This window comes from Mustelus asterias, unplaced genomic scaffold (assembly GCF_964213995.1).
Source record: "Mustelus asterias unplaced genomic scaffold, sMusAst1.hap1.1 HAP1_SCAFFOLD_220, whole genome shotgun sequence".
NCBI lineage: Eukaryota > Metazoa > Chordata > Chondrichthyes > Carcharhiniformes > Triakidae > Mustelus > Mustelus asterias.
The window spans coordinates 289,000-304,644 of NW_027590204.1; the positions used below are offsets into that span (position 1 = coordinate 289,000).

At 45.2% G+C, this 15,645-nt stretch overlaps 1 protein-coding gene across 1 annotated transcript in view; it reads right to left on the reverse strand.

The window, feature by feature from the left end:
* Positions 1 to 13,655, reverse strand: part of LOC144485785 (uncharacterized) — a 201,234-nt gene extending 187,579 nt beyond the window's left edge. Inside the window, exons 1-2 of the mRNA XM_078203870.1 lie at positions 13,311 to 13,655; positions 12,595 to 13,235 (exon numbers count right to left, since the gene is read on the reverse strand). Coding sequence (XP_078059996.1) covers positions 12,595 to 13,235; positions 13,311 to 13,580 — 911 coding nt within the window. The 5' untranslated portion in view covers positions 13,581 to 13,655. The remainder of the gene's footprint in view (positions 1 to 12,594; positions 13,236 to 13,310) is intronic.
* Between the last annotated feature and the right edge of the window lie 1,990 nt (positions 13,656 to 15,645).

The window sequence follows — 15,645 nt, forward strand, 5'->3', positions numbered from 1 at the left end:
CTAATGAACTGTCTGGTTCAGCCTCAAAGAGTTACAACAGAGAGAGTAGGTGGGGAGTGGATTTTGTTGCAAGCACTGAAGACAGTGGCTTTCCTCTTCCCAGTATTGAATTGGAGGACGTTTCTGCTCAACGAGCACTGGATGTCAGACACGATAGGATGGTGTGTTACTTGGAGGGGAACCTGGAAGTGTTCGTGTTCACACACACCTGATGATCTGGACCTTCTAGGTGGGTGAGCTAATGATTCCTTCAAAGCTCGGGTCGAGTTGGAGATACATAAAAGCCTCGCCTTCAATACTTCCTGCTCCTACCTCTCTATCTTTCTCTTCCTTGCTCCCCTCATTGATCCCAGAGTCTTGTGTTGGTTCAGACCTGGTGTAGACCCAGACTGCATGAGCAGGTTTCCTCGCCTGAAGGACACTAGTTGGGTTTTTATGACAATCCAGCTGTTTTCATGGTCATCTTTTCCTAGTGCCAGCTCCACAAATTACCAGATTCATTCAGCTCAATTTCACAACTTGCCTTTGAGTTTTGTGGGTTCTCTCTCACTCCCTTTTTTTCTGTTTTAAATCAATTTCACAGGGTATTGGAAGTTGAGGATTTGCAGTTGGGAAATTTGAACATCACATCAGGATCTGAGAGTCGCCCAATTCATCAGAACCTCAGTATTATCAGAATTTGAACATGGAAGGTAAAAGCACTGTTAAGAGTGGGGAGAAACCGTACACGTGCTCTGAGTGTGGACAAGGCTACAGCCGATCATCTGGCCTGTTGAAACACAAGCACATTCACTCTGGAGAAAGACCCTATAAATGTGGGGATTGTGGGAAGGGATTCAGTTACTCATTTGAACTGAAAGCTCATGGGCGAAACCACTCTGGGGAGCGACAGTTCACCTGTCCCGTGTGTGGGAAGGGATTCACTCAGTCATCCAGTCTGGTGACACATCAGCGAATTCACACCGGGGAGAGGCCATTCATCTGCTCTGACTGTGGAAAGCGATTCACTCATTCATACAACCTGCTGAACCACCGGAGAGTTCATACCGGAGAGAGGCCTTTCCTCTGCTCTGACTGCGGGATGGGATTCACTCACTCATCGAACCTGCTGGCACATGAGCGAGTTCACACTGGGGAGAAGCCATTCACCTGCCCAGAGTGTGAGAAAGGATTCACTCGGTTAGCCAACCTGCGGAAACACCAGCGCAGTCATACTGATGAGAAACCTGGTTTTGTTTAGCAATGCAAATGTTTATTAACTGTTGTAGGCAACTGAATGTGTATTTTATTAACTTTATCTGTCAGCAGCGATGAAGGTGCAAACATTGTTCATTAGGATAATTGAAAGGCAGAACCAAACCTTTTTGGAATGCTCTCGATGGATGGTGTTTGAGCCAACAGCTTGCGCTTTTCCTGGCCGGTTGAAACTCTGGTGGTGGGTGGTGCATCAGGTGGAGGATTTCCAGAAACAGGCATCCCCATTTCATGTGTACTTTGGATTGGATCTTCTTGATGAGGTGTTGGAGCAACTGCCTTATCCTCAGATTGGTCATCACCACCACTGGTCTTCTGCATGTAGTATAGGATTTCATCGTTTTCTGCCTCCCAAGCTGAGAAGTGACCAGCACTCATCCGATGTTGTACGGGAGTCTTTGTTATTCTGTACTTGCAACTTGTCCTGGGAGTGAGTGATGGCAATATTTTTGGAGATAAACTCATTTTTCTTTTCGGAATGCTCTCGATGGATGGTGTTTCATCCAAACGCTTGCGCTTTTCCTGGCCGGTTGAAACTCTGGTGGTGGGTGGTGCATCAGGTGGAGGATTTCGAGAAATAGACAGCCACGTTTCATGCATCTTATGTCTGCTCATTTGGACTGGATCTTCTTGATGAGGTGTTGGAGCAACTGCCTTATCCTTAGATATCACCACCACTGGTCTTCTGCATGTAGTATAGGACTTCATCGTTTTCTGCCTCCCAAGCTGAGAAGTGTCCAGCACTCATCCGATGTTGTACGGGAGTCATTGTTATTCTGTACTTGCAACCTGTCCTGGGAGTGAGTGCAGGCGATACTTCTGGAGATAGACTCCTTTTTCTTTTCGGAATGCTCGCGATGGATGGTGTTTGAGCCAACAGCTTGCACTTTTGCTGGCCGGTTGAAACTCTGGTGGTGGGTGGTGCATCAGGTGGAGGATTTTGAGAAACACGCATCCCCATTTCATGCGTACTTTGGATTGGATCTTCTTGATGAGGTGTTGGAGCAACTGCCTTATCCTCAGATTGGTCATCACCACCACTGGTCTTCTGCATGTAGTACAGGATTTCATCGTTTTCTGCCTCCCAAGCTGAGATGTGTCCAGCACTCATCCGATGTTGTACGGGAATCTTTGTTATTCTGTACTTGTCCTGGGAGTGAGTGCAGGCAATATTTCAGGAGATAAACTCATTTTTCTTTTCAGAATGCTCTCGATGGATGATGTTTGAGCCAACAGCTTGCACTTTTCCTGGCCGGTTGAAACTCTGGTGGTGGGTGGTGCATCTGATAGAGTTATTGGTGATGTCCTTTCTAAGTAGTTGAATATGCGCTTTGCTGAAGCGCTTTCACAGATGGCAAACTTTGAAGACCTCTTTGGGGGTTGCTTTACTGGATATCTGATACTCGTAATTTGTGGTGTGGACTTTTTGAAATCGTTGGCCAGGGTTCATTATTGCACTCATGTACGAATCACACCGAGGAAGTGTGTTTTCCAAATGACTGGCATCCATTTTGTCTCCTTTGAATTTACAATCAGATTACATATGTTACGGTGTTTTTGGATTTCCAAAAGGCGTTTGATAAGGTGCCCCATAAAAGGCTGCTGAAGAAGATTAGGGCACACGGAGTTGGGGGTAGTGTGTTAAAGTGGATTGGGGACTGGCTATCCGACAGGAAGCAATGAGTCGGAATAAATGGGTGTTTTTCCGGTTGGAGGAAGGTAACTAGTGGCGTGCCGCAGGGATCGGTACTCGGGCCGCAACTGTTTACCATTTATATAGATGATCTGGAGGAGGGGACGGAGTGTAGGGTAACGAAGTTTGCAGATGACACAAAGATAAGTGGAAAAGTGAATCGTGTGGAGGACGGAGAAGATCTGCAGAGAGATTTGGACAGGCTGAGTGAGTGGGCGAGGATATGGCAAATGGAGTATAACGTTGATAAATGCGAGGTTATACACTTTGGAGGAAATAAAAACAAATGGGATTACTATCTCAATGGAAACAAATTAAAACATGCTACCGTGCAAAGGGACCTGGGGGTCCTTGTGCATGAGACGCAAAAGCCCAGTCTGCAGGTACAACAGGTGATCAAGAAGGCAAATGGGATGTTGGCCTATATCGCGAGGGGGATAGAATATAAAAGCAGGGATGTCTTGATGCATCTGTAAAGGGCATTGGTGAGGCCGCAGCTGGAATACTGTGTGCAGTATTGGTCCCCTTATATGAGGAAGGATATATTGGCATTGGAGGGAGTGCAGAGAAGGTTCACCAGGTTGATACCGGAGATGAGGGGTTTGGATTATGAGGAGAGGCTGAGGAGATTGGGTTTGTACTCGTTGGAGTTTAGAAGGATGAGGGGGGATCTTATGGAGACTTCTAAGATAATGCGGGGGCTGGATAGGGTGGAGGCGGAGAGATTCTTTCCACTTAGTAAGGAAGTTAAAACTAGAGGACACAGCCTCAAAATAAAGGGGGGTCGGTTTAAGACAGAGTTGAGGAGGAACTTCTTCTCCCAGAGGGTGGTGAATCTCTGGAATTCTCTGCCCACTGAGGTGGTGGAGGCTACCTCGCTGAATATGTTTAAAGTGCGGATGGCTGGATTCCTGGTCGGTAAGGGAATTAAGGGTTATGGGGATCAGGCGGGTAAGTGGTACTGATCCACGTCAGATCAGCCATGATCTTATTGAATGGCGGGGCAGGCTCGAGGGGCTAGATGGCCTACTCCTGCTCCTATTTCTTATGTTCTTATGTTCTTAAATGTGTCTAGAAACAACATTGTATACACTGGGTTTTGCAGGGTTGTCGATGTATGTTCTCCCCCTATTAACTATAATAGGTGGAGGATTTTGAGAAACAGGCATCCCCATTTCATGCGTACTTTGGATTGGATCATTGATCGCGCCCAGCAATGCATTGCGATCAGAAGAAAAATCCCCACGAATTCCAAATGAAAATATAGATCAAAACTCCTTTCTACGAATATAGTCAGGCTTTTGGTAGTAATCAAATGGAACAGGCTGTTGTTTAATTGAACAACTAAAACGTCTTATTTTTGTTTCAACTGAGTCTGTAATAAAGCTGGAACCGATCACTTGTCTGAAACCTGTTTGAATGCTCAACTCCAGGAAGTGCTGTAGACAATTGGAGGAACTAATATCCCATCAATGTGTTCACACTGACAAGAGACTTTGGGACTGGGTTCAGCTCAACTCACTGTAAACCAGCACACTGATGCTGGGGAGAGGCTGTTCACCTGCTCAGCGCGTAGGAAGGGATTTATTTGTTTGCCCAACCTGTTGACATACCTGAGAGTTCACATGTAATTACTATGATTAGATTCTTCTGTTAATAACATCCAGGACTGAACTATGTTCTTGGGTCTGTTTCTGATGATGTTAATAAACTCCACTTCAGGTGGAGGTTAATATTCTGGATAAAGGATAAATAAATCAAAGAACAAAGAACAAAGAACAATACAGCACAGGAACAGGCCCTTCGGCCCTCCAAGCCCGCGCCGCTCCCCGGTCCAGGATTGAATCCTGAATCCAGGATCCCCGCCCAATTTTCCAGCCTATCTACATACCAATATCCTATCCACCGAGCTGTCCCCCACAGCTACGATGCTTTGTTCATTACAACCTATTAACTTACCCCCACCCCCCCATTCCAGACCATGTGATCTCCAGGGAGAGGCTTTGTGTTAAGCACAGTGTGACAAGTCCTTTTACTGTCACCAACATAAGTTAGTTCCTTTTGAAATTCTCTCCCTCCCCGTCTCCTCCAACAAGTGTGAGGAGCTCATGGAGCTTCTTTGTCACTAAGATTGAGACAATCTGATCAGCTGCCTCTGCTGATTCACTCCCTTCCACTGGCCCATGGAGCCAAACTGTATCTAAAAGCTCCTCCTTCCTTGAGCCTTAAACTTGCCTCTTTCTTTAGTTTTTCTCCTATCTCGTCTCATCCCTTCCAGAGCTCACCTTCTCGGTGAGACTCACCCTCTGCTCCCTTCACTCTATTCTCACTAAGTTGCTGACCATCACCTTCCCCGTGTGAGCTGATTGTTTTAATTGTTCCCTTCCCTCAGGTCCTGTCACTCTGCAAAACTGCCAACATCAGCCTCCTCCTCAATGAACCAGCTCCTGATCCCACCGTTTGTGCAAACTAGCGCCCCATCTCCAACTTCCCTACCTCTCTAAGATCATTGAATGTCTTGGAAAATGGAGTTTGAGGGGAAACTCACAGGAAAAATCTCACAGTAAAATTTCTCCAAGTTTATGAAATAGGAAAGGGCAGCTGAAGTGAGGATTGGTCCCTCAGCAGGTAAGACTGAACAATCATGGGAATGAAGGAAATGGCCCAGACTCTGAACAAAATATTTGTCCCGTTTTCAGTGAAAGACACAAAATACAATTGTGTTGGAAGCAGTTCAGAGAAGATTCACTGGGCTGATTCCTGGGATGAAGGGGTTACTTTATGAGGAAAGGTTGGGTCTGCACACAGACTTTAGAAGATTGAGAGCTGATCTTATTGAAACCTAAAATTCAAGGGGGGGCTCGACAGGTTGGATGCTGAGAGGATGTTTCCCCTCATGGAAATCTCAAACTGGAGGCTGGGTTTAATAATAAGGGAGGTGAGGAGGAATTTCTTCTCATTCACTTTGGAATTCTCTCTCCTTGGAGAGCACTGGAGCTGGATCATTGAATACATTCAAGGCTGAGTTACACAGAGCTCTGATCAAAAGGGAGTCGAGGGATCGGGAGTGAGGCAGGAATGTGGACTTCAGGCTGCAATCAGCCATAATCTGATCAGCCACAATCTGATTGAATGGCAGAGCAATCCCGGTGGGTGAAATGTCGACTCCTGCTCCTGTTCCTTATAAACCTCTGAAAAGGAAGGAGCTGCAGCAAGCAGCATAATTAAGGACCCCACACATCCTGGACATTCTCTCTTCCACTTTCTTCCGTTGGAAAAAAAGATACAAAAGTCTGAGGTCACGTACCAACCAATATAAGAATAGCATTTTCCTCTGCTGCCATCAGACTTTTGAATGGACCTATCTCACACTAAGTTGATTTTTCTCTACACCCTAGCTATGACTGTAACACGACATTCTGCAATCTCTCATTTCCTTCTCTATGAACGGTATGCTTTGTCTGTATGGCGTGCAAGAAACAATACTTTTCACTGTGTACTAATACATGTGACAATAATAAATCAAATCAAAATGCCACCATAAATAAAGTACATGATCTGGAATATCCATGAGAATGCAATCCTGAAATTACAAACAGGATTGATTCAGGCATCTTACCTTCCTGAGACACCAGTGAGCTCACGTTACAGTGAAGTCAATTCTGCAGTGATCACTTGTGATAATACTGTGCATTTAAGGAAGGTATTTTAATCCTGATTCTCTGGGGTTTTTTTTGTATTGTTGCCGTGATGTCTGATGAAAGCACAATGGGCCTTTTTGTTTATCTGTAATTTGGGCCCAATGGAATGTCCTGGAGTTTTACGAGTTTATGTCCCTTTTGAATTGTTGTGGGAAGATTGATTGACAGGTCAAGGTCAGGTGGTTCCTTCACAGGAGAATCCAAAGATTCACTTTCAGTTTTCGGTAGAAGCTGTTAGATCCCAGACTGAAAAGCAGTATTTCTGTGTCTCTCCCTGGTATTAGAAATTCTGCTGGCTCGATGGAAGCAGTCTTTCTTGCCTTTCTGGAGTGAAAATTTTGCTGAGAGTGGTTTGCTAGCTCGAGGCAAGCAGTGGCTCTATCTCTACCTCGAGGGTGCTGGGAGCTACAGGACGGGGAAGTCAGCATTTCAATTCTCCATCCAAAGGACTAATTCACAGCAGGTGTTGCAGAGCTGCAAAATCATGTGAGCATCCGCATTTTCTGTGCTAAACCAAAAGCATGTGTGTATGTTGATAAGAATGTTGTTTTGGAACAGTACATTGAGCTGTTAATGTTTACACAATATCATGGTTTTTTTTTCTTGTTTGTAATTGGTAAAAGCTCTTGCTAAGTTTCTTTCTATGTGTTAATTGTATTTTTAAATAAACTTTGTTTGATAAAAGCTCCCCAGTGGCTCACTTGAATCATACCCGTGCCAAAGTCAAAATGCAAAGCTTATGATCTGGGATGACTTCATAAAACACCTTGGAGTTTCAGACCTGGATTATAACACACTGCTATGTGGACACTCTCCTTCTTCACTAATTCCCATCTCCTACTGTCTGGCAGATTGGAGAGGGACTGTAAACTTGGGTTTCTGTATTTAGTTCCTAATTTTATTGATTGTCACTCTAACCCCAGTCTCTGTGTCGTCACACCAAATAAACAATTAAAACTAATTGGGACTTAAATGGTGGTGAGTATACCCAGCATTCTCTGTGATGGGGAAAGTCCCCTCTCTACATCATGGGAGACGAATGCACAATAACAGCGTTGGATTGTTTGGAGCATGCCCAAGGCGAGTGATGGTGAAGAAGAGATTTTTCTCCCATTTGCTGCCGGTAAGTGGTGGCAGAGGCAGCGAGATATGAGGGAGTGGTGGAGCTGGCAGGTGGATGGAGGGGGTCATTAACACCCAGGGTTGGTAGCAAATCTGGAATAAAACCCTGCAGGTCCTGCATTTGCAGCTCCAGGAATTCTGCTGCAGACCAGGGTCAGATTAATGGCTGCCATTTTGTTTCAACAGGGAGCAGAACACACGTGTGGTCACCTTGACACAACAGCGAGGGGGCGGGGCTTCAGAGTCCCAGTGACCAGGAGAGATAATCATTGATTTTACTGTTAGGCTGCAGGCAGGAGCTGGAGATCTGAACACAGAGGAGAGGGAGGGAGAAAACTGGGAGTGGAGGAAAGAAATGGTGGAGATGGTGAAATAAAAACAGAAAACGCTGGAAAAGCTCTCGGTCTGGCAGCATCTGTTGAGAGAGAAACAGAGCTAATGTTTCATGTCCAACGTGACTCTTCTGAAGAAGAATGAGAAAGGACGGCTGGTCCTCCAACCAGAGAGAGAGTGTCAGAGGCGGCTCTGAGCAAGAGCTCCCTCATTGGCTGTGCCGGGTCTGTCACCGGAAACAGCCGAGAAGCTGTCGCCAGTTTATACCCGGGACCAGAAGCTGCTTATTCTCAATTATGATGTGGAGATGCCAGCGTTGGACCGGGGTAAGCACAGTAAGAAGTCTCACAACATCAGTTTAAAGTCCAACAGGTTTATTTGGGAGCAAATACCATAAGAACATAAGAACATAAGAAATAGGAGCAGGAGTAGGCCATCTAGCCCCTCGAGCCTGCCCCGCCATTCAATAAGATCATGGCTGATCTGACGTGGATCAGTACCACTTACCTGCCTGATCCCCATAACCCTTAATTCCCTTACCGATCAGGAATCCATCCATCCGCGCTTTAAACATATTCAGCGAGGTAGCCTCCACCACCTCAGTGGGCAGAGAATTCCAGAGATTCACCACCCTCTGGGAGAAGAAGTTCCTCCTCAACTCTGTCTTAAACCGACCCCCCTTTATTTTGAGGCTGTGTCCTCTAGTATTAACTTCCTTACTAAGTGGAAAGAATCTCTCCGCCTCCACCCTATCCAGCCCCCGCATTATCTTATAAGTCTCCATAAGATCCCCCCTCATCCTTCTAAACTCCAACGAGTACAAACCCAATCTCCTCAGCCTCTCCTCATAATCCAAACCCCTCATCTCCGGTATCAACCTGGTGAACCTTCTCTGCACTCCCTCCAATGCCAATATATCCTTCCTCATATAAGGGGACCAATACTGCACACAGTATTCCAGCTCCGGCCTCACCAATGCCCTGTACAGGTGCATCAAGACATCCCTGCTTTTATATTCTATCCCCTTCGCAATATAGGCCAACATCCCATTTGCCTTCTTGATCACCTGTTGTACCTGCAGACTGGGCTTTTGCGTCTCATGCACAAGGACCCCCAGGTCCCTTTGCACGGTAGCATGTTTTAATTTGTTTCCACTGAGATAATAATCCCATTTGTTATTATTTCCTCCAAAGTGTATAACCTCGCATTTCTCAACGTTATACTCCATTTGCCATATCCTCGCCCACTCACTCAGCCTGTCCAAATCTCTCTGCAGATCTTCTCCGTCCTCCACACGATTCACTTTTCCACTTATCTTTGTGTCGTCTGCAAACTTCGTTACCCTACACTCCGTCCCCTCCTCCAGATCATCTATATAAATGGTAAACAGTTGCGGCCCGAGTACCGATCCCTGCGGCACGCCACTAGTTACCTTCCTCCAACCGGAAAAACACCCATTTATTCCGACTCTTTGCTTCCTGTCGGATAGCCAGTCCCCAATCCACTTTAACACACTACCCCCAACTCCGTGTGCCCTAATCTTCTTCAGCAGCCTTTTATGGGGCACCTTATCAAACGCCTTTTGGAAATCCAAAAACACCGCATCCACCGGTTCTCCTCCATCAACCGCCCTAGTCACATCTTCATAAAAATCCAACATGTTCGTCAAGCACGACTTTCCCCTCATGAATCCATGCTGCGTCTGATTGATCGAACCATTTCTATCCAGATGCCCTGCTATCTCCTCTTTAATAATGGATTCCAGCATTTTCCCTACTACAGACGTTAAGCTGACCGGCCTATAGTTACCCGCCTTTTGTCTCTCACCTGACCACTCCATCTGACGAAGGAGCAGCAAGTTCCGAAAGCTTATGGTATTTGCTACCAAATAAACCTGTTGGATTTTAACCTGGTGTTGTGAGACTTCTTACTATTCTCAATTAAACAGGGAATTCCTGGAAACACACTGCAGCTCCTTCTCTATCTGAAGATCCAATGTCTGTTGTATAATTGTCCCAGGGTTACCAGGCTCCTCTTAACTCCTCCAACTGATTTTTCACAGATTTATTTTAAATGGCTTTATTCTAAATTAGTAACACCAGCTTTAAAGTCACTGATTCAAGACTATCACAAACACATTAAATCATCACACAATAAATACCAGTCATTTTTCGGACTGGAATTTTAAACCCACTGTTTCGCTCTCACTCAGGAACAGATCCCAGTTTTACACCAATCTCTGATTTGACAGCACGTTTCCAGCATTCACCGCTGTTCTTCCTGACTCTGAACACAGTTGTAAAGGAGCTTCTGTTCCCTGTTTAGGAGCTCAGAGCCATGTGTGAATTCACTGGGTGCTGAAGGGTCAGTATTTCCGATATTCACTCCTCCAGTTTCCAGGTTGCGTCTGTCCCTCACTCAATGCCTGTTGTATTGTTGTCCCAGCGGTTAACAGGCTCCTGTGAACTCCTCATCTGATACTTTAATGCAGACTTTTATAAATTATTTTGAATGAGTTTATTTTAAAATAGTAACACCAGCATTAAAGTCACTGATTCAAGACAGTCACTAAAACATGTTAAATCATCAGTGGCTACTGAGTACAACCAGGCCTCAGACAAGAGTTTCTGAGTCGATTCTGTGCAATGGAATGTCTTATCAGTGTTGCCATGGTGAGCTGTCTGCAGTAAAGAGCCTGTTTGAGTCTCTAACTCAGACTAAACTCTCTCCCAAACACAAAAAAATATTAGACCCCGTACCTCATTGAATTGTCATAAGTTATAAAGGGTTTAGATACAGAAATCATTCAAGCTGGAGCGTGTGTTTGAAAATATTATCCTACATTTTATAAAATAAACTTCTCAACAATTGGTTCAGCTGCTGTTTGAGAATTGAGTCAGGTTTTGGGAATCTGACACCAGGAAGGCCATGGAACACGGTGCAGAACAGATTCACTACAGCTCAGAAAGAAGCCACTCTGCCATTGGTGTCATTGCCAGCTCTTTGGAAGAGCTATCCCATTAATCCTACTCGTCTGCTGTTTCCCCACAGCTCCAGAAATAATTTCCCTTCAAACATTTCTCCAATTCTCTTTTGAAAGTTATTGTTGAACCTGCTCCCAGAAGCTTTCAGGCAGCACACTCCATCACTATGGAATGAAATGTTTTCTCAGGGTGACCCATCTTCGAACTTAGTCCCAATTTCATTTTCCCATGAGGAGAAACTGGGAATCTTTTCATTCGAACAAAGCAGGATGAGAGGAAATGTGAACAACTTGTTCAAAACTGGATCAAGACCATCATCCAAGATACTACAGATACTCTTTCTCTTTCAAGATGAGTCTGATGTCCATCATTGGGAAATGCTGGAATCCATTAATAAGGAGATGCCCTACCTTAACCTCCTTCATCACAGATTCGAGAATTTTTCCAATGACCGATGTTAACCTAATTGGCCCGCAGTTTCCTGCTTTCTGTCTCCCTCCTTTCTTGAATAGAGGAGTCACATTCTCTATTTTCCAATCTGATTGGATCTTTCCAGAATCCAGAGTATTTTGGAAAATTAAACCCATTGCAACTACTATTTCAGCAGCCACTTCTGTAAGACCCTGGAACATTGTGCATCAAGACAAGGGAATTGTCAGCTTTGAGATACAATAATTCTCTCAGTTCCTCGTCTCTGGAGCATGTTATAAGTTCCCTGTAATTGTGTCAAGTTCCTCTCTCCCTTTCACTGCCTTATTCACAGTTATTTCTGAGGATGTTATTTGTTTCCTCCACAGTGGAGACTTGTAGAAACTCTTACTGTCTGTTTCTATATTTCTCGCTAACCTTCTCTCAGACTCTAATTTCCCTCTCCTTACTGATCTTTTTGTCATTCTTTGCCGTTCTTTATATTCTGTATCTGAGATTATAAAAACCTCAGCTTTTCAATAGTTGTTGGTGGCTCCGGTGGGTTCAGTTCTCAGCTGTGGGCAGCATCAGGCTCAGCTTCACCCAGCACATCTAGATCTGCAATGTCACCTTGATCTCACATTTATAAAACTCCTTACAGACAATGAGAAACATCCCAAAGGGTTTTACAGGAGCAGTGACTCTGAGCCACATCAGGAGATATGAGGATGTTAAACCCAAGACCTCCCCATCTGCTCTCTAAGATCTTATAGTGACTATTTTGAACAAGAGCAGGGGTTCACCCCTGTGAGAGCAATATTACCCCTCACCCAATCTCCCTAAAAACAGATCATCACTGCTCATTATCATATTGCTCTTTGTGGAGGCTGATTACGCACAGAGATGACCTGAGGTTGTGAAGGGTGCGATTATAAATGCAAATTCTGTCAATTCCAGCCCAGTTCCTGTACTTAGCAGCAGCATCATCAACACTTCCCCAATGTCATAATGAGCAAGGTTCAGTCCTGAATCTGATGAGCAGTGCAGTCATTTATGAACTCGCTGGTGCACCAGCAGGTTGTATGATCGATTAAAACACTTGCCACATGTGGAGCATGTGAAGGGTTTCTCCCTGGTGTGAATTCGCTGGTGTGTCTGCAGGGTAGATGAATTAATAAATCCCTTCCCACACTCAGAGCAGGAGAAGGGTCTCTCATTGGTGTGAACTCGCTGGTGCATCAGCAGATTGGATGATCGAATAAATCCTTTCCCACATTCGGAGCAGGTGAATGGCCTCTCCCCAGTGTGAACTCGCTGGTGTCTCTGCAGGTGGGATGGTCGCGCAAATCCCTTTACACATTCAGAGCGGATGAATGGTCTCTTCTCAGTGTGAATCTGCTGGTGTGTCAGCAGGTTGGAGGACTGAGTGAATCCCTTCCCACACTGGGGGCAGATGAACGGCCTCTCCCCAGTGTGAGTGCGCTGATGTACATTGAGTTCAAATAATCGTCTGAACCCAGTTCTGCAGTGAGAGCATCTGAACGGTCGCTCATCAGTGTGAACACGTTGATGGTATTGAAGATCTCCAGAACCTTTGAAGCACTTCCCACATTCTGGACATTTAAAAGGTCTCTCACCAGTATGAACTCGTTGGTGTATCTGAAGGTGGGGTGATGTCCTGAATCTCTTCCCACACTGTGAGCAGCTGAACGGTGTGTCCCCGGTGTGAATGCGCTGGTGCTCCCTCAGTGCGTGTGGGTTTTTAAACCTCTTCTCACAGTCGGAGCATTTAAACTTTCTCTTGTCAGTGTGAACTTGCTGATGTTTCAGCAGGTGGGATGAGGGAGTGAATCCTTTCCCACACATGGGGCAGATGAATGGCCTCTCCTCAGTGTGGAGTCTCTGGTGTCTCTGAAGGCAAATTAACTGAGTGAATCCCTTCCCACACATAGAGCAAGTAAACGGCCTCTCCCCGGTGTGTCTGCGTCGATGGATTTCCAGCTCGCACGGGCGTCTGAATCCCTTCCCACAGTCCCTACATTTCCACGGTTTCTCCCTGGTGTGAATGGTGCTTTTTGCTTCCATGCTCAGGTCCTGATGAATCGAATGAACCTGGATGCTGGAATTTGAAACAGAAACAGAAAATCTCAGCAAGTCTGACAGCATCTGTGGAGAGAGAACATAAGAACATAAGAAATAGGAGCAGGAGTAGGCCATCTGGCCCTTCGAGCCTGCCCCGCCATTCAACAAGATCATGGCTGATCTGAAGCGAATCAGTTCCACTTACCCGCCTGATCCCCATATCCCCTAATTCCCTTATCGATCAGAAAACTATCTACCCGTGATTTAAACATATTCAACGAGGAAGCCTCCACCACTTCAATGGGCAGAGAATTCCAGAGATTCACTACCCTCTGAGAGAAGAAGTTCCCCCTCAACTCTGTTCTGAACCGGCCCCCCCTTATTTTGAGGCTGTGCCCTCTAGTTCTGGTTTCCCTTCTAAGTGGAAAGAATCTCTCCACCTCTACCCTATCCAGCCCCTTCATTATCTTATATGTCTCTATAAGATCACCCCTCATCCTTCTAAACTCCAACGAGTACAGACCCAATCTGTTTAATCTCTCCTCATAAGCTACACCCCTCATCTCCGGTATCAACCTGGTGAACCTTCTCTGCACTCCCTCCAAGGCCAATATATCCTTTCGCAAATAAGGGGACCAAAACTGCACACAGTACTCCAGTTGCGGCCTCACCAGTGCCTTGTACAGTTGCAGCAAGACCTCCCTGCTTTTATATTCTATCCCCCTCGCGATAAAGGCCAACATTCCATTCTCCTTCTTGATCACCTGCTGCACCTGCAGACTGAGTTTTTGCGATTCGTGCACAAGGACCCCCAGGTCCCTCTGCAGTCGCACGATGTAATTTTTCTCCATTTAAATAATATTCCAATTTACTATTATTTCTTCCAAAGTGGATAACCTCACATTTGCTAATGTTATATTCCATCTGCCAGATCCTCGCCCACTCGCTCAGCCTATCCAAATCTCTCTGCAGACTTTCCGCGTCCTCCACGCAATTCGCTTTCCCACTCACCTTCGTGTCATCAGCAAACTTGAATACCCTAGATTCAGTCCCCTCCTCCAGATCATCTATGTAAATGGTAAACAATTGAGGCCCCAGCACCGATCCCTGCGGCCCAGCACCGATCCCTGCGGATAGCGAATAGAGTCAACATTTTGAGTCTAGATTACCCTTCGTCAGAGAGGAAAGAGACCATACTTTTAGTCAGACAAATAAATGTGTCACAAAAACAAAAAATGCTGAAAAATCTCAGCAGGTCTGACAGCATCTGAGGAGGCATGGTGGCACAAATAGCTCGTGGGCCTAAAGGGATATGGGGAGAGAACCGGGATCACGTATTGAATTTGCTGATCAGCCATGATCATAATAAATGGCAGAGTAGGCTCAAAGGAGTGAATGACCTACCCCTGCTTCTAGTTTCTATGTATGTTTCAATGTAACAAGGCCTTTAACTCAAATATAACTGTTAATTATCAATGGCTGGGGAGTTAACAGTTCCAGACCTTAGCTCATCCAGACTTGATGGGATTCACAGTCCGTACTCTGTAATTAAACCATAAAAAGTGTAACTCTGCACCATCCACGGGCCATGTGATGTATTTCGCTTGTCAAATAAGGATGCAGCTACAGACAAAGAGCCAGTCACATGATACTAATGTCTTACACCGATTCCAATTGAGCAGAATATCACATCAGGTTAAATGATTAATATAATTCAATTACTTGATCATTACACATAGCAAGTATAAACTAACTTAAACATGAGCTTTCCTCCAGTCTCTCAGTTGAGTCAAGCAACAGGTGGACACGGAGACAGGTAGGAAAGCAAGTTGTGAGGAGGTTACAAAGAATCTGCTAAGGGACAAATATAGTTAAGTGAATGGGCAAAAATCTTAGCAGATGGAGTTTGATGTGGGAAAATATGAGAATGTCCACTTTAGCAGGAAGAATGGAAAAAAAACTGACTATAATTTAAATAGAGTGTCGAATGCTGCAGGGCAGAGGGATCTGGGTGAACTTCTAAAAGAATCACAGAAAAGGAACATGCAGGAACAGCAAGTAATTAGGA